Source organism: Diceros bicornis, chromosome 10, assembly GCF_020826845.1.
Source record: "Diceros bicornis minor isolate mBicDic1 chromosome 10, mDicBic1.mat.cur, whole genome shotgun sequence".
Lineage (NCBI taxonomy): Eukaryota > Metazoa > Chordata > Mammalia > Perissodactyla > Rhinocerotidae > Diceros > Diceros bicornis.
The window spans coordinates 11,553,059-11,572,247 of NC_080749.1; the positions used below are offsets into that span (position 1 = coordinate 11,553,059).

The 19,189-nt window shown below is 41.2% G+C and overlaps 1 protein-coding gene across 1 annotated transcript; it reads left to right on the forward strand.

Moving 5' to 3' along the window:
• Nucleotides 1-698: 698 nt before the first annotated feature.
• On the forward strand, nt 699-13,260 carry LOC131411052 (small ribosomal subunit protein eS27-like). Its single transcript, XM_058549744.1, has 2 exons — nt 699-739; nt 13,020-13,260. The coding sequence occupies exons 1-2, from the start codon at nt 699-701 to the stop codon at nt 13,258-13,260; spliced, it is 282 nt and encodes a 93-aa protein (XP_058405727.1).
• Nucleotides 13,261-19,189: the final 5,929 nt, after the last annotated feature.

Here is a 19,189-nt window from a genome sequence, read left to right on the forward strand (position 1 = left end):
ATTCTGCCGCTGCTAAAGGAAGGAACTGCTGCTGTCGGGGTGAAGACGGGCTGCCGAGTGATGCTTACAGGAACAGAAGCAGATGGGAGAAGCAAGGCCTGTCTTTCTCTCCCAGCCCTGCAGCCTCCTTCTAGTGCCCTCTATTGGCTGAACCTAATATTGAGCCGGCTGGCAGTGCAAAAATGCAGTGGCAGAGTCCCAGGCCCAGCATCACAAGGCAGAGGAGAGACAGGTGGCGTTTTGGAAATGAGGATATGGAGGCTCAGAGAGCTGAAGAAGCATGCCTCAAGGCTCAGTGTGTAAACCATGCACACCCCACTCTACCACCCAGCCTTCTACATGGGCTGGCTGCTTTTATGACCACTTTGCTCATTTCCTGGGCGACATTGGGGCTGACCCATCCTCCTTCTATCACTTCCCTGCCCTTGGCAGGAGCTCTTACCTCAATGGGCAGCACAGCCCAACATGTGGACTTGGAGCTCAAGCATGCTCCCAGGAGCCCGGAGCGTTCTCATTGTGCTCCCCCACCCCCGGAATCTCTCCTGACACATTCCCTGGCTTGGCCACGGCCCCCTGTTCTGGCAGGCCCAACCTGGCAGTGGTGACTGCCAAGCATCTGCTCAGCTTGCCTTGATGCTGGGAACAAAGAGATCAGTTTAGCCTAACCTGTCACCTGCCTCTCAGGGGCCTCAGGCGCCATGGCCAAGGCAAGCCTCTGTGGCAGCTTCCCAGAAAACAGGTCCGGAGGGGGGTTCAGACATGCCTGGCCCGTGTTCTAAGGGAAGGGATACTTGTCTCAAGGGACAAAGAGACCTGTTCTGGGGTGGGGAGTTTGGGGGAGGGGGGAGCCCATCCATGACATGCAACCACCCCCCACAAACATATTCTGTGCCAGGCACAGTGCTGGCTCTGGAAATACAGTGGCTATGAAGGGAGCAGCTTCTCTGCCCTGATGGAGCTTATGGTGTAGTGCAGGATACAGACCATAGCCGGGTAAGGAAATGAGATAGATAGGCATAAATTTCATACTCTTAATCCCAGGTGTGCAAAAAAATGTAATTTAGTTTTCTATAATTCACATTAATTTCTATTTTGAGATTTCATTTCATTGGGAGAGCAAATCCTTAATGGATCACAGTTAGTCTGGGCTTCCCTTTCTTTTTCTAGGGTCATGTCTAGGTTCTGGGAGGCTTATGTAGCTCCGTGGACAATTGATGCTGCGAGGTCCCCGGGTACAGCCCACTGCCCAGCAGGTCCGGCCGCTCTCTTGGGGCAGTGTTCAGAGTCCCCTCCTCGGGCTCTGGCTTCCTCGAGCTCTGTCCAGGATGCAGGGCGCCAGGTTCTCCCCCTGAAAGCTGCCTTGGACCTGCTCTTCACCAGGCCTTGGTGAACATCCCAGAAGTACAATCCCCCTGACAAACAGACGAATCCCTGCCTACAAATTGTATGAGAACCATGAAGCGGAGGAAGAAGGCACGTTGAGGAGAGAGGGAGCTTGTTTTAGATGGGGAGGAACCAGGAAGTTCTCTCTGAGGAGGTGACATTTGAGCTGAGACCTAAAGAAGTCCAGGAAACAGCTAGAAGGATCAAAAGTGCAGAGGAACAAGAGCCTGTGTGAAGGCTCTGAGGTAGGAAGGGGCGCCATGTCAGGAGAGCCCATGGCAGCTGGTATGAAGGGAGCCTGACCAACCACCCCCTAGGGGAGTTCGTTGGGCTCCATCCACCAGTGTCTCTCCAGGCATCTCTGTCCCAAGAGGGGCCCTGACCCCTAGGCAGCAGGCGTGTGCTCTGTGGCCATCCTGGGGCTGCTCACACCATAGAAGTGTTAGAAGCTTAGAGAGCAGTTCAGTTCACAGATTTCGCACAGCTTCAGGCCATCTGCGGCACCCATCTTTCCAGACTCTGGGGTGGGGTCTCCTCCCCTGTGAAACCTTCTTGATCACTCCCAGGGAAAAAACATTCCAGCTTCCCACCCCCACACCTGAGTGCCACCCTGTGAGGTCGGCCCAGCTTGTCTTCTGCACCCCACCCCCTCTCACCTTGGGCCTTGCCCTCCCTGACCCCAGCCCTGGTTCTCCCATGTCCCCCTCCACTTTCATCACTCTTAGGGTGATGCAAAAATCAAAAACAATTAAAGCTTTCACACTAAAGCAAGAGGGACTTGATTAGTTAGCCCTCCCAAGAACACTCACATTTTAAAAAGATTGCTTACATCAAAAGAACTCAAAGGAATGGTGGAATCTGGGGCGTTGGATTAGACAGAAACCCTCTTGAGCCCTTTAATTTGCATCCTGTGGGCCTGCCTCCTCTATACACACACACACACACACACACACACACACACACACACACGCGCGCGCGCGCGCGCACACGCACCCCTGCGTCCTCATTTCCCACTCTGCAGTTGCCTCTATCTCCCTACTCCCCTCTGGAGGACCCCTTCCCACTAGCAAGAATGTGTCTGAGTGGACCCACTCCACTCGGACACATCCAGGGTGTGTTCTGCAAAGAAAGACATAGGGAACGAACATCAGATAAGAGGCAGCCATATAGCAGACATGGCACCAGGTACTGGACATGTTTTTCTTTAATCCTTAACAAGGCCCATTAAGGTGGGTATATTATTATCCCCATTTTACAGATGAAGAAACTAAGTTCAGAGAGGTTAAGGGATTCATCCACCTCAGCGCAATGAGGATTCTGTCAGACCCCAAACCCCTTTCCCCACTGCTACATTCTGCTGCCTTGCTGTGTGTCCCGGTGCCCCAGAGGGTCCAGATCTGGGAAGGGTGTGACTCCACGCAGGGCTCCAGCTCTTGGGACAATCTATGAAAGGTTTTCAGGGCCTGGGCTTAATCCATCCTTGGCCTTTTACCTCCCGGAAGCAGGGAGAGGAATTTCTGCAAGAAGAGTCTGAACATCAAGTGTGATGTGATCTGACAGCTCCCCAGGTGTTCAATGATAGGCCAGTGGAACCAAGCAAGCCGGGAGAACAAGCCCTTAGCCAAGGTATCTGAACCACCAGAAAATGGAAAGGACTCAAGGCTGTGGTTTTCCTGATGCGTGAACAGGCAGGGGTAGGGGAGCAACTAAACAACTGCTGGGGAGCTGAACTGGGAGGTTGGGGGGCCAGGCAGCATCTGGGCAGAGTCTGCCTGGCCCTCAGGGGAGGGATGGAAACTCCCCCTCCTTCATACCTCCTCCTGTGCCCTTGGGACTCGCTTCTGCCCCCACACAGAGGGCAAAGCTAGGAGTGGCTAAGCTCTGTCTCAGTTCCAGCATGCCTGTTGCAGACATGATTAAAGAAAACTGAACCTCGAACCCCTGGGCACGATCTCTCTCAGGTCTGGAGCCTAGGAGATTCCAATCTTGTAAAGTAGGGGGAATGCCCATTAAGAACATCAATAAAATGCAAAGAATCACGATAGCAGCTGGGCTTTTGGTATACAGTAGTCCCCCACTTATCCACAGTTTCACTTTCCGTGGTTTCAGCTACCCACAGTCAACTGTGGTCTGAAAATATTCAATGGAAAATTCCATAAATAAACAACTCATAAGTTTTAAATTGTGCACCGTTCTGAGTAATGTGATGAAATCTTGCACCATCCCACCTGGGACATGAATCATCTCTTTGCCCAGCAGATCCATGCTGTATACGCTACCTGCCCGTTAGTCACTTAGCAGCCGTCTGGGTTATTAGATCGCCTGTCGTGGTATCACCGTGCTTGTGTTCAAGTCACCCTATTTTACTTAATAACAGCCCCAAAGCGCAAGAGTAGTGATGCTGGCAATTGGGATATGCCAAAGAGAAGTTACTGTTTTTAATCTCTTATTGTGCTTAAATTATAAATTAAACTTTATCGTATGTATATATGTACAGGAAAAAACATAGTATATATAGGGTTCGGTACAATCCGTGGTTTCAGGCATCCACTGGGGGTCTTGGAACGTTTCCCCCACAGATAAAGGGGGACTACTATACATGGTTTGATAGAATATATAATGAAATAAAAAAGCATGGTATGTAGTTTTTAAAAATGAATTTATACCTCTTCACCAAAATAGCATTCAATTGCTTTGGCTGGAAAAATTGGCAACAAATAGGTGTGTGTGATGTTACCTATTCAGCATAGAGACAATTCTTAGAGCAAATATGGATTCATGGGCTGTTTGCAATTACTCTGATCTCCCCTTCCACAAGGAAAGCCTCCCCCAGTGCTACAGGGGGTCCTCCTACACCACCCTACCCAAGGTCCATGGGCCATAGGCCAGGAGTCTTAGATTTGAGGGTGCTAGTGACATCCTTCCCTGAGCTCCTATGTGACCTTAGGCAAGCAACTTCACCCCTGTTTGCTGCAGTTTTCTCATTCTTACCTATTCATAGGGACTCAGGGATAGAATGAGATACTGGTCATGAAATACCTGGCTGGGAAGATACAACCCTGTGGCCTCAGAAACTATTCCCTTCTTATTGTTCCAGATGGGAACAAATCATTGTCCTTTTTTTTCCCTATCATTATTAAACCTTCAGAGTTGGAAGACGAAGGAGCAAAGCAAAGGCTATTTCACAGAGGAGAGTTGATAGCTAGGATATTTCTGCCTCAACTTTCCCAGGAAAACTTTATCATTTAGAAATTCAGCCATAGACTCAATCACCTTCCTGAAACTAGGGACTCTTTGGTCTTCCTTTCTCCCTTATCAAGGGCTGGATCAGGTCCCAGGGGCACAGGTAGATTAGACAGGTAAGTTGCCCAGAGCCACGGGAAGTTGATGGACCAAAGGATGAAGCAGGAGACCCAGAGGCCAACATCCTTAGTTTTCTTTCCCATTCATTCCAAGCTACCCAGCAAATCTTTCCTGCTGCTTGTTCTGGGCTGGCCACATGCTAGGTGTGGAGCTGCAAGTATTTGAAGACCTGTTCATGTTGTCATAGAGTTCTCCATCTTCTTGGGGATCAAGACATACCCATAGCTCATATAATACAGTGCAATAAGTGCTATGATCAAGTGAGGCACAGGAACTGGGGGGATAAAGGGGAGGGGCACTTCATCGAGCTTTAGGTCAGAGAGGCTTCCTGGTAGAAGTTACAATGGAGCTCATCATAAAGGATGAATATGGGTGCAGGAAAAGCATGCTAGGTAGAGAGCTGGCAGGTGGACTAAGGCTTTGCTCATAAACAGGGTCCTCCTTTGGGGTATGTTCTTGACTCACATGCCCAAGTTAAAGGCCCAAGTTCAGATAGAAACCACAATCCTTGGGCTTATAGCAAGTGGGCCATGGCTCCTTGTAATTTACTTCCTCAGAAGCTCAGGTGGGGGGACACCAGTGGCAGCAGAGTGATTTTAAAACATCAACAATTTATGACCTGGAGGCTCCCCCTCCTTTCTGTTTTGTGCTCCTTTTTGCTACCCTACATGGAACCACCAGTTAGAAGTTTTTTGAAGACTGAATTTATTATGTCATTTTTCTGCTCAAGAAGAAGCTTTGTGGTACTTTTGTTTCTGGCCAAGGTGAAGAAACAGGAACCAGATTTACCAAATCACCTAAAAACATTAAGAGAAATTTTTTGAAATAACAGCTTTAAAGACAGTAAATATCAGGCAGTGAAGGTCAGTGATCTCTAATAAGTGGGAAACAAAATGAGGTAAGCCCTATGACTGCCTCTGCTTACTGCCTTAAGAGAGTTTCCAGGCCATGATGCAGAGAGGGCGACCCCAGAGAGATCCTGGTGGCCTCCCTGAGTTGAGGTGATGCTGAACATACAGGGAGATCAAGGCTGCTAGAGCTCACGGGACTGAGTGCCAGGGAGGAGAAAGCTGCACAGAGAGAGAACCCCAGAGATGTGCAGGGAGTCTTCCTTGAGTATTCAGCAAATTCCTGAAAGCTTGTGAGGAAACTACCCAAGTTCAGGGAAAGAATTAGAGGTAACAGTGCTTAGCAGGCACACAGGGTCAGGTATAGTGCCTGCTCCCATCAGGCAGACTGGGAAACTCCACAGTTCACAACATATTGGATACCATACTCAGAAGGGACTGACCTCAGTAGTGGGGAATAAGTAGCCTTAGATTAAACATGGCTCCATCTAAAAATCATAAAAGCAAGACCTTAAAGAATGAAAATGTTCCCGGTAACTAAACTATATCTCAGAACAAATATCAAGAATATTTACAGGAATACTAAAACACCCTGCACCCAAGAAGACAAAACAAACATTGTCTAGCATCCCATCAAAGATTACCAAGTCTTTAAAGAAGCAGAAAAATACAACTCCTAATGAGATGAAAAATTAATCAACCTAGAACTGACACAGATGTTAGAATCAGCATACAAGGATATTAAAGCATTTATTGTAACTGTTTTCAACATGTTCAAAAAGTTATTTAGAGATGTGGAAGTTATAAAAAGACCCAAACCAAGCTTCTAGAAATGAAACTGCAATGTCTGTGATGAGAAATACAGCAGATGAGATTAGCAACAGATTAGACATTGCAGAAAAACATATTAGTAAACTTGAAGACATAGCAATAAAAACTATACAAAATGAAACCGAAAGAGAAAAACAATTAAAGAGCGTCTATGATCTATGGAACAACTTCAAGTAGTCTTACTTAAGTGTAATTGAAGTTAGCAAAGGAGAGAAAGAGAAGGAAAGAAATATTTGAACAAATAAGGGCCAGAGATTTTTCAAGTTTGGTTAAAACTATACACTCACTTAAGTTTGATTAAAACTATTAAAAAAATTTTTGTAACTATGTATGGTGATGAATGTTAACTAGACTTAGTGAAGTGATTGTTTTGCAATATATACAAATGTTGAATCATTATGTTGAACACCTGAAACTAATATAATGTTATATGTCAATTATACTTCAATAGAAACAAAACAAAAACTATAAACTCACCAAACCAAGAAAATCAATGAACCCCAAGCACAAGAAACATGAATAAAACCACACCAAGGCATATCATAATCAAATTAATCAAAATCATCAGTAAAGAGAAAAATTTTAAAGCAGCCAGGGGAAGAAGTTATGCTACACGTCACCAAGGATAAGGGTTGAAGTAGATTTCTCTTCAGAAAATAAACCAAACCCAAACAAAACAAAATGCAAACAAACAGACAGTGGAGCAATATATTTAAAATACTGAAAAGCAAAAAAAAAACAAAAAACAAAAATCAATTTAGAATTCTATACCCAGCAAAAAAAAAAAAAAAAACTTTAAAAATTAAGGCAAAATAAAGGATGTTTCAGACATAAAAAGCTGAAAGAATTCATTACCAGTAGACATGCACACAAAATATTGAAGTCCTTCAGACAGAAGAAAAAGGATACCAGTTGGGAATATGAATCCATACAAAAGAAGGAAAAGCATCAGAAATGTTAATTACATGGATAAATATATAAGATATTTGTCTTACTATTTAAATATCTTTAAAAGAAAACCGATCAAATATTAAAAATAAATATTATTAATAAATAAATAAAAATAATAACAATATATTGTGAAGTTTATAACATATGTAATGAGTAAAATGGATGACAATAATAGTGTAAAGTTGAGAGGGCACAGGCCAGCCCCAATGGCCTAGTGGTTAAGTTCAGCGCACTCTGCTTTGGAGGCCGGGGTTCAGTTCCCTGGTGTGGACCTACACCACTCATCTGTCAGTGGCCATGCTGTGGTGGCGGCTCACATACAAAAAGAGGAGGACTGGCAATGGGTGTTAGCTCAGGTGAATCTTCCTCAGCAAAAAAATAAAGAAAAGTCTAAGAGGGGAGGAATGGAGATACACTGCTGTAAGGTTCTTATACTATATGTGAGGTAGTATAATACCACTTGAAGCTAGATTGTTGTAAGTTAAAAATGTGTACAATAAACCCTGAAGCAATCACTAAAACAAAGAGTTAATGCTAACAAGCCACAAAGAAGATAAAATGAAATCATAAAAAAAATTTGGTTAACTTGAAAGAGATCAGGAAAAGAGTAAAGAGGAACAAAAATAGATGGGACAAATAGGAAATAAATATTAAGATGTTATATTTAATCAAAAACATATCAATAATTAAACGTAAGTAGTTTGACATCCCAATTAAAAGACAGACATTGTCAGAACATATAAAAAGGGAAGACCTAAATATACGCTGCATATGAAAAACACACTATAAACTTAAAGATACAGATAGGTTAAAAGTAAAAAGATGGAAAAAGATATACTATGCTAACACTAGATTAAAGAAACCTGCAGTGGCTATATTAATATCAGGCAAAATAGATTTCAGAGCAAATAATATTACCATGGATAAAGAAGATCATTTCATAGGGATGGAGTCAATTCATCAAGAAGATATGACAGTCCTAAATGTTTATCCATTTAATAACAGCATTTCAAAACATACAGAGCAAAAACTGATAGACTGCAAGAAGAAGTAGACAAAGGTAAAATTACAGTCAAAGATTTCAATACCCCTCTCTCAATAATTTATAGAAAGGTAGACAGAAAACAGTAAGGTTATAGATGTCCTGAGTAATATTATCAACTAACTTGATCTAATTGACATTTATAGACACTTATAGAACACTCCACTCAACAACAACAGAATACACAGTCCTTTCAAGTGCACATGGAACATTTACCAAGATAGACAATATTCTGGGCCATAGGTCTCAATAAATTTAAAAGGATTCAAATTATATGCAGTAGGCAGAATAGTGACTCCTCAAAGATGTCTATGTCCTAATCCTTGGAACTTGTGTATATATTAAATTACATGGAAAAGAGGAATTAATGTTGCCAATCAGCTGACCTTGAGACGGGGAGATTATCCTGGCCCAGTGTAATCACAATGTAATTATCCTGGCCTACTAATAAGCGGAAGAGGAAAGGAATGAGAGAACCAGAGATACAGCAGCTTGAGAAGGACTCAGCCCAACATTTCTGGTTTTGAAGATGGGGGAAGAGATCCAGGAGCTAAAGAATGTGGGTAGCCTTTAGAAGCTGGAAAGGGTAAGGAAACAGATTCTTCCCTGGAGCTTCCAGAAAGGAATGCAGCCCTGCTGAGAACTTGATTTTTATTCCAGGGAGACCTGTGTCAGACTTCCAAACTACAGAACTGTAAGATAATAAATTTGTGTTGTTCGAAGCCACTAAGTTTGTAGTAATTTGTTATAGCAACCATAGGAAATGAGTACATCAGACAAGTATGTTGGAATTAAATTATAAACCAATAACAGAAAACCCTCAAATGTTTGGAAACTTATAACACAATTTATGGATCACAGAAAAAATAAAAAAGAATTTGAGAAAGTATTCTTAACTGAATGAAACTGAAAACACAACATATCAAAATTTGTGGGATGCTGAGAAAGCAGTACTGAGAAGGAAATTTATAGTACTAAACAACTATATTGGAAAAGAGGGAAGGTATGAAATCAATGACCTCAGCTTCTGCCTTTAAAAATTAGAAAAAGAAAAACAAATTAAAACCAGAGTAAGAAAAATAAAGGAAATAATAAAGACCAGAGCAGAATTCAATGAAATAGAAAATAGAAAAATAAAGAAAATCAATGAAATAAAAAGATGGTTCTTTGAGAAAATCAATAAAATTGATAAACCTCTAGCCCGACTGATCAGGGATAAAAGGAGATACATATTACCAATATCAAGATTGAGAGAGGTGAGGTGCTGTTACTACAGTTTCTACAAATATTAAAAAGATTAAAAGACAAATTTTTTTTGTGTGTGTGAGGAGATCAGCCCGGTGCTAAAATCTGCCAATCCTCCTCCTTTTTTTTACTGAGGAAGACTGGCCCTGGGCTAACACCTGTGCCCATCTTCCTCCACTTTATATGGGACACCGCCACAGCATGGCTTGCCAAGAAGTTGTCGGTGCGCGCCTGGGATCCGAACCGGTGAACCCCATGCCGCCGCAGTGGAGTGCGTGCACTTAACCGCTTGCGCCACTGGGCCAGCCCCTAAAAGACGAATATTATGAATAACCTTATGCCAATAAATTCAACTACCTAGATGAATTGGATGAACTGCTTGAAAGACACACATGACCAAAGCTCATTCAAGAAGAAATAGATAAACAGATTGGCCTCAGATCTACAAAAGAATTTGAATGTTTGGTTAAAGACTTTCCCGCAGACAAAAAACCTGTCCAGGCCCAGAAGCCTTCAATAGTGATTTCTTTTTCTTTTTTTTTTTTTTGTGAGGAAGATCAGCCCTGAGCTAACATCCGTGCTAATCCTCCTGTTTTTGCTGAGGAGGACCGGCTCTGAGCTAACATCCACTGCCAATCCTCCTCCTTTTTTTTTCCCCCCAAAGCCCCAGTAGATAGTTGTATGTCATAGTTGCACATCCTTCTAGTTGCTGTATGTGGGACGTGGCCTCAGCATGGCCGGAGAAGCGGTGCGTCCGTGCGCACCTGGGATCTGAACCCCGGCCGCCAGCAGTGGAGCGCGTGCACTTAACCACTAAGCCATGGGGTCGGCTCCTCCTACCTTTTTAAATTGGGTTGTTTGCTTTCTTATTATTGAGTTTCTCAATATAGTTATATATTTCTCAATATATAGATAGTTCTTTCTAGATTCTAGATACAAGTTCTTATTAAATATACATTTTTGCAAAGATTTTTCTCCCAGCCTATGGCTTGTCTTGTCACTCTCTGAAAGTGTCTTACAAAGAGCAGAACTTGTTAATTCTAGTGAAGTCCAATATATTAATCTGTTTTTTTCAGGGATCACACTTTTGGTGGCATATCAAAGAAATCTTTGTTGAATCCAATGTCACAAAGATTTTCTTTTATGATTTCTTCTACAAGTTTTATAGTTTTAACAATTTTATGTTTAGGTCTATAACCCATCTTAAGTTCATTTCAAATGTGATTTAGGAATATGACTCATCCTGAGTTAATTTTTATATATAGTGTGAGGTTTGAGTCAAAGTTTACTTTTTGACATGTAAATATTTAATCATTGTAGAATCATTTAATGAAAAAAACTATCCTTTCTGCACCAAATTGCCTTTACATAGTTTTCAAAAATCAGTTGTTCATATATGTGTGGGTACATTTATGTACTCTCAGTTCTGTTCCTTTTATCTATTTGTCTACCCTGACAGCAATGCCACATTGTCTTGATCAGGGGTCTGCAAATGACAGCCCCTGGCCAGTTGCTTATTCTGTAAATAAAGTTTATTGGAACAGAGACACCCTTTCTCGTTTATATATTGTCTCTGTCTGCTTGCACGCTATAATGGCAGAATCGAGTGGTAATGACAGAGACCACGTGGTCCATAAGCCTAAAATATTTACTACTTGATCCTTTAAGAAAAAATTTGCTGACCCCTGGTCTTGATTACTGTAGCTTTATAATAACGCTTGAAATCTGGTAGTTTTAGTACTCATTTATTCTTGTTTTTCAAAGTTATTTTGGCTATTCTGGGTCCTTTCCATTTCCATATGAATTTTAGAATCAGCTTATCAACTTCTACAAAAAGGCTGGTGGGATTTTGACTGAGATTGCGTTGAATCCAAAGATCAATTTGAGCAAGAGTCGACACGTTCACAATGTTGAGTTTTCCAATCCAAGAACAAGTTATATCATTTCGTTTATTTAGGCCTTCCACAATTTCTTTCAGTAGTATTTTGTAGTTTTCAGTGTACAGGTCTTGCACATCTTTTAATTTCAGTTTCTGATTGCTTGTTGCTGGTATATAGAAATATAGTTGGTTTATACATATTCATCTTGCATCCTGCAACCTTACCAAACTTACTTATTGGTAATAAGTTCTAATAACTCTTTCATAAATTCTATCAGATTTTGTACATAAATGAACATGTCTAATATAAAGTTCTAATAACTCTTTCATAAATTCTATCAGATTTTGTACATAAATGAACATGTCTAATATAAAGAAAGAAATAAAGACATCTTACTTCTTCCTTTCTAATATGGATGACTTTCGTGTGTGTGTGGGTGCCTTGTGGCACTGGTTAGAATCTCCAGATGAATAGACGTGGTGAGAATAGACATCCCTTTCTTGTTCCTGATTTTAGGGTGAAAGCATTCAGTCTTTCACAATTAAGTATGGTAGTAGCTATAGGTTTTTTGCAAATGCCCTTTGTCAGGTTGAGGAAGTGTCTTTCTATTCCTAGTTTGCTAATTTTTTTTTTTTAATCAGAAATGAATTGGGCTGGCCCCATGGCTTAGTGGTTAAGTGCACAGGCTCCACTACTGGCGGCCCAGGTTCGGATCCCAGGCGCGCACCGACGCACCGCTTCTCCGGCCATGCTGAGGCCGCATCCCACATACAGCAACTAGAAGGATGTGCAACTATGACATACAACTATCTACTGGGGCTTTGGGGAAAAAAAGGAGGAGGATTGGCAATAGATGTTAGCTCAGAGCCAGTCTTCCTCAGCAAAAACAGGAGGATTAGCATTGATGTTAGCTCAGGGCTGATCTTCCTCACACACACACACACACAAAAAGAAATTCCTAAAAAAAAAAAAAGAAAAAAAGGTAGGAAAAGATTTGACTAGACACTTTACCTGAAAAGATATATGAATGGCAAATAATCACGTGAAAAGATGCTCAACATCACTAGTCATTAGGGGAATGTAAGTTAAATCACAGTGAGATTCCACTGCACACCTATTAGAATGTTAAACTTTAGAAAGATTGAGCCTACCGAGTGTTGGTGAGGAGGTGGTGGAGCTGTAGCTCTTACACACTGCTGGGGGGAATGTCAAATCATACACTCACTTTGGAAAACAGATTGGCAGTTGCTTAAAAAGTTAAACCTATACATACTGTGTGATTCAGCCATTCCACTCCTAGGTATCGACCCAAGGAAAAAAAAGAATATATCCATACAAATATTTGTACACAAATATTCAAAGCAGCTTTATTTGTAATAGCCAAAAACTGGAAGCAACTCATATTTCCACTAAAAGGTAACTAGAGAGAGATCTGGACTAGCTGGGCTTGTGAAAGGATCAACATGGCTTTGCTAGAGATTTACTACATCCATCCTTGGAAGAGGAAAAGAAAAAACACAAAAAGAAATGGCTAGTTCAGAGTTCAAATTCTTACTTGGTGGATGTAAAGTATCCAGGTTGCTACAAGATTGCCACAGTTCTCAGCCACACTCAGATGGAGGTTCTTTGTATAAGTTGTTCAATAGCGTTGTGCCAGCCAACTGGAGGAAAGGCCAGACTCACAGAGGTGTGTTCACTTAGGAGAAAGCAGCACTAAGGATCCATACAACTTCCTGGGTGTGTGTTATATATTAGAAAGCCTTATCAGTTCAGTAATTCTAGTTAATCTACCAAGATAATGTAATTATGTTTAATTTTGTAAGGTATACAACAATGATCTTCTATTTTGGTGTCACTTTTTCGATAAAGTTTTGATGATAGGCAAAAAAAAAAAAGAATAGATAATAAGTATGGTATATCCATATAATGAAATACCACTAAGCAATAAAAAAGAATGAACTATCGATAGCATGCTACACCACAGATGAATCTCAAATTAATTATGTGGAAAGGAAGAAGCAAAAAAGTGTATACACACTGTATAATTACATATAGATAAAACTTTTGAGAATACAAACTAAGCTATGATGACAAGTAGCAGATCAGCAGTTTCCGTGGAAGGACAGGGGCAAAAAGGAGGGGCTGCAGAGGGGTAGATGAAAACTTTCATGGCTGATGGATATGTTCATTTTCTTGGTTATGATGCTTTCCAAGTATACACATATGTCAAAACTTAATGTATTTTTTATTTTAAATATATGCAGTTTATTATATGATGATTAGATCTCAAAAAGCTATTGGTTTTTTTTTTTTTTTGGTGAGGAAGATTGGCCCCGAGCTAATACTTGTTGCCAATCTTCCTCTTTTTGCTTGAGGAAGAGCGGCCCTGAGCTAACATATGCGCCAATCTTCCTCTACTTTGTATGCAGGTCGCCTCCACAGCATGGCTTGATGAGTGGTGTAAGTCCGCGCCCAGGATCTGAACCTGTGAACCATGCCACTGAAGTGGAGCTCACTGAACTTCACTATGCCAACAGGCCAGCCCCCAAAAAGCTGTTTTTTAAAAAAAATTTTGTGGGCTCCACACTGTCCTTAGATTAAATACATTCTCCTCATTGTACATTCAAGGTCCTCAATGATTTGGCTCCACATTCCAGAACTCACTTTTTTAAAAAAAACTAAAAAGACCTATTTATAGCTCAGAATTGAAAAGCAAAAAAAAAATCTGATCTACAGTTTGGGGTGGAAATTTTTTGGGGGTAAATGGCATTGCTTGTAGATAACTCACTCAGAGAGATTGTTCTTGGTAGCTCAGAGTTTGATCACAAAACAAGGTTAAGGGTGAACAGGAAGCAGCTCAGAGAGGAAAGAATGGGTTCACTCTATATTCAGCAATTTGCTCAGCTCAAAAATTATTCAAATAAATATCAGTTACACATTTAAATTATTTTCATTATAGTGATGGGAATGTGAGAGCCATGGAGAATTGTAAATCGTGGACTATCCTTAAACCATAGGATTTCTTTTTTCTATGCTAATTTTGAGTGAAAAGAAAACAGAAAGATAGGCTTTTTTGGGAAGAATTTAGGGGAGAGAAAAAAGTATTTTTGAGTTAAATGGGGTTTTTCAAATGACATCTCATGTCAGCAATTGTTGTAAGACACCAAAGGAGCTGTAAAACTACGAGCAGCACAGACAGAAGCCAACTGTGGTCCACGTGGGCCAGCCCAAGGCAAGAATAAGTGGAGAAGTCTACAGTTTTTTGGGGAGTTTTTTGCATCAAAGAAGATACGTGTAAAATTCACAAACAGAGAAATTGATAAGTTTAGATTAACTGAATGGTATTGGTGTGTAAGTGCTACATTTCTTTAAGACTTGCTCTATAATTTTATCTTTTTCTTGTTGACATCAATTCCTTAACGTTTATGTCACTTTTTAAAAGAATTGCTTTTTATGAAAAAACAAGTTAGATATTAATATTGTTTTCATTCAATTATATGTTTACAAGAAAAGCAATTCTGACCAGAATATATGCTAAAAAGATAGTTATATTTGCATAGATAAAGGCAATTAATGTTTAAGCCTCTATTGTAGACAGTAGCAAGCTATAGCCTGTGGGCCAAATCCAGCATATGGTCTGTTTTTGTATGTCCCAGAAGCTATAAATGGTTTTTACCCTCTTAAGTGAATGTTAAAAAAAAATAAAAAAAGAAGAAAAAGAGGAAGAGGAGAAGGAAGAAAAATATGTGACAGAGATTGTTATTCAGCCTACAAACTTAAGATGTTTACTTTATTTGGCCTTTGACAGAAGAGTTCGCCAACCCTGCTCTCGTGCATGCAGAGATTGCAAACACCTGGCTGTATCGTACTTCCCCATTGTTTAGTCCATTGCAGACACGACTAATCAATTACAGCTCTCTTTCCTAGCCAGGCCTGATTGGGCCACAGAATCTGTCTCAGTCAACTTCTCCAGGCAGCCATTCTAAATCAACAGGAATTGCCATGTGGGATGAAACCTATTTGCCATCCCTAGACTTGTGGATATGCCTGAATTATTCAGTCTTCTTAAGGCCAAATGACAGAAGCCAAGGGTTATCGAGTTGCACTCAGACTAAGTGTTTAGTCAGAACAGTAATACCTGGGAACCTTACAGCTCACCTAAGAAAAGTGAATGGAAAAAGTGATATTAGTGTGGTCATAAATTCAAGGAAGTCTTATTTATATGCTAATCCTCCCCTTTTAATCCATGATTAGCTAAAAACTGTACTCCATTAATGCTTACCCTTAGCTTGAAGAAATCCTTTTAACATGCTCCCGTGTTTCTGTGCTTGGCTGTAAGCTGTGAGATTAGAATGTTCCTTTGGCAAAGGAAATTTTAAGCATCTTAATTAAATATGTAATGTGGAAAAACAAGGACAATATAACCTTGTCATTAAACTGGCTGGCTCAAGGTTTTATGGAGGGGGGCCAAGGCACAGGAGTAATAGCTGAGGACTAGGGCTTATTTTAAGTTAGTAGTTGTATGCAAGATGTACTTCCAGTACCCCCTCAGCTGGAAAATATAACCATCCACACACATGCGCACGTGTGCGTGCACACACACGGGTGCGCTTCTCATGATGTCTAAACTATTTACACTGGAAGCCTTTTATACACTGGAGTTTTTTATGATAATAGCTGACACATATCAAAAGGAAATTACATTCCAGAAACCTTACATACAATTTCTATTCCTTATAACAATTCCATAAATTAGTTTCTATTATTCCTATTTTATAGAGGAAGTGACAGAGGTTTAGAGTTTAGGGAATGTAGCCAAAGTCACATCAGCTAGTAAGTGTCTGAATGAGGTTTTACACCCAAGCCAGCATGGGGCAAAAACAAGCTTTCTTTTCTCACATTGGGGCATGTTGAGACAAGGAATGGGGCACTGAGGGTGGATTTGAGCAGACCCCAAGGTCCTTCTCTGCAGACTGCCCGACTGGGCCAGCTGAGTTCAGAAGCTAAGATGGGAAGATGCTCATCAAGGCATCACCCCTTCTCCACGCCACACAATCTGAAGGCCTCTACCTACTGAAGGCTGACTCAGCCAGAGATCTGGCTGAGGGTGCTAAAGTAAATCTTTTCATTGGCCTATTTTCTTCAAGATTTAATTACACCATCAGAAGTGTGTGCATACACTCCCCACTTCAAGCAGGACAATGGTTTTTGGATTTGCACAGTGCCTTGGACAAATAGGAGATGACCAGTGGATGTTGAAGCAAAAACAATTGTGTGTCATGGAGCTGCCACTCATGTGGATCTGGGATTTGTTTTCTCCCAGGAAGCTTGGTGGTACTGAAAGACTGAGGTGTTTAGGTGCAGGTACCATTTGTTTTTCTTAAAAACAAACTGCAGGGGCCAGGCTGGTGGCATAGTGGTTAAGTTCACATGCTCTGCTTTGGCGGCCCTGGGGGTTCGCAGGTTTGGATCCCAGGTACGGACCTACACACTGCTCATCAAGGCGTGCTATGGCAGCGTCCCACATACAAAATAGAGGAAGATGGGCACAGATGTTAGCTCAGGGACAATCTTCCTCACCAAACAAACAAACAAAAAACTGCAAATAAATCCTTCCTGTCCTTGCCTCCTACCGTCAACTTCTCTGAGGACTGGTGAAGCAAGGAATGTGTCAAAGTTCAGGGTGAGAAAGGGAAGTGGAAACCATTTAATTATACAGAATGGTTAGGACAAGGCAAGAAAGATGTTGTCTTGCACATAACATTATATTTTCAGCTAGGCACTTCTTCCTATTCCTCCTGCTAAGTACAGCTAAAAACTCTGGGCATTATACATAAAACAAACCTAGGAAGACTCTGAAAGGTGGACAGAAGAAGGCTAGTGACCTTGGGACCCAAGGAATGACAGTGACGAGTCCCCGGATTTGTTGTCTGTTTGTCTAATATACCCTAGGTATATTATCTGGGTTGCAGAGCCAGCAACTCAAAATGCCAAGAAGCACAGACCAAAAAAGCCCCAACAAAAGTCTGCTATATCTAGCCCAAGGACCAGGAAAAGGGCAGCCTAGCAAGAGAGAAAACCTTTAGACCATAACCACCCAACTCCAGCCAAACACCAGAGAAAAAACTGTGGCTCCTTCCCCATCCACTTCAGCAAAGGCCAGGTAGGAGTTGAGACTTTCACCCAGGCTGTAGCAAGGTGCCCAACAAGCCCTACTGTAGTAGTGTCAGAGAAGCCCAAGTGGGGAGCTGGGACTTTCATTCCCCCTTGGCACTAAGGAGATTCCCCCCTGAAGTGTCACTGCAGACCATGTGGGGAGCAGTAATGATTTGCCCCTCCCTTCCCAATCAGGATGGTGTCAGAGGAGGCTTAGTGAAGACCCTGAGTTTCCACCTCCATCTAGCAGTAACATGGTACCCCTTCTCTCCAGGGTGCCCATGGAGGCCAAGTGGGAAAGATTGACTTCTGCCCCCACCTGGCAGTAATGAGGTGGACCTTTTCTCCCCCAACCTTTTTCTGCACTGGAGCAGTGTCAGAGAATGTTTGCTAAAACAGAAAATTTAAATAAGAACCTCAGTCTCATAGCATAATGCCCAAAATGCTGAGGGTACAATAAAACATCACTTGTTATTCTGAAACCCAGGAAAATCTCATCTTGAATGAGAAAAGAGGGTCAACAAACACGAACATTGAGACGACAGAGATGTGGGAATTATCTCAAGAGGATTTTAACAACAGCCATCATAAAAATGCTTCAACAATAAATTACAAACACACTTGAAACCAAAGAAAAAATAGAGTCTCAGCAAAGAAAAAAACATCTTAGCAAAGAAACAGAAGAGATGAAGAAGGACCAAATGGTAATTTTAGAAGTAAAAAATAAAATAACTGAAATGAAAAACTCAGTGGATGGATTCAACAGCAGAATGGAGAGGACAGAGAAAAGAACTGGTGAACTTGAAGACAGAGCAACAGAAATCACTCAGTCTGAACAAAAGAGAGAAAATAGACTGAAAAAAGTGAACAGAGCCTCAGGGACCTGTAAAACGATAATAAAAGACCTAACATTTATGTGAGCAGAGTCTCAGAGGAGAGGAGAAAAAGTGTGGGGCTGACAAAATAATCAAAGAAAAAGTGGCTGAAACTCTACCAAATTTGGCAAAATACATAAATCTGCAGATTCAAAAAGCTGAATGAATCCAAAGAGGATAAACCCAATGAAGTCCATGGCAGGACATATCATGATCAAACTCCAGAAAACTAAAGGCAAAGAACAAATTTTGAAAGCAGCAGGAGAGAAACAACACTATATTTATAAGTGAAAAACAGTTCAAATAACAGTGAATTTCTCCTCAAAAACTGTGAAAGCCAGAAGGAAGTGACATAACATTTCTCAGGTACTGAAAGAAGAGAACTGTTGACCTAGAATTCTACATCCAGTGAAACTATCTTTCAGGAATGAAGGGGGAAATCAAGGCATTCTTGGATGAAGGAAAACTAGGATAATTTGTCACCTGCAGATCTACACTAAAAGAATAGCCAAAGGAATTTCCTGAAATGCAGAGGAAATGATAAAATACAGAATCTTGGCACATTAGGAAGGAAGGAAGAAGAACAGAAAGAATAAATATATGGATTCTTTAACA

Excerpts from the sequence above, each read along its gene's own strand:
- LOC131411052 (XM_058549744.1), top strand. The coding sequence starts at position 699 with ATGGCCAAGGCAAGCCTCTGTGGCAGCTTCCCAGAAAACAG. Across the intron at positions 740-13,019 it reads GGCAGCTTCCCAGAAAACAG|AGATTTACTACATCCATCCT; the intron begins GTCCGGAGGGGG and ends TGGCTTTGCTAG.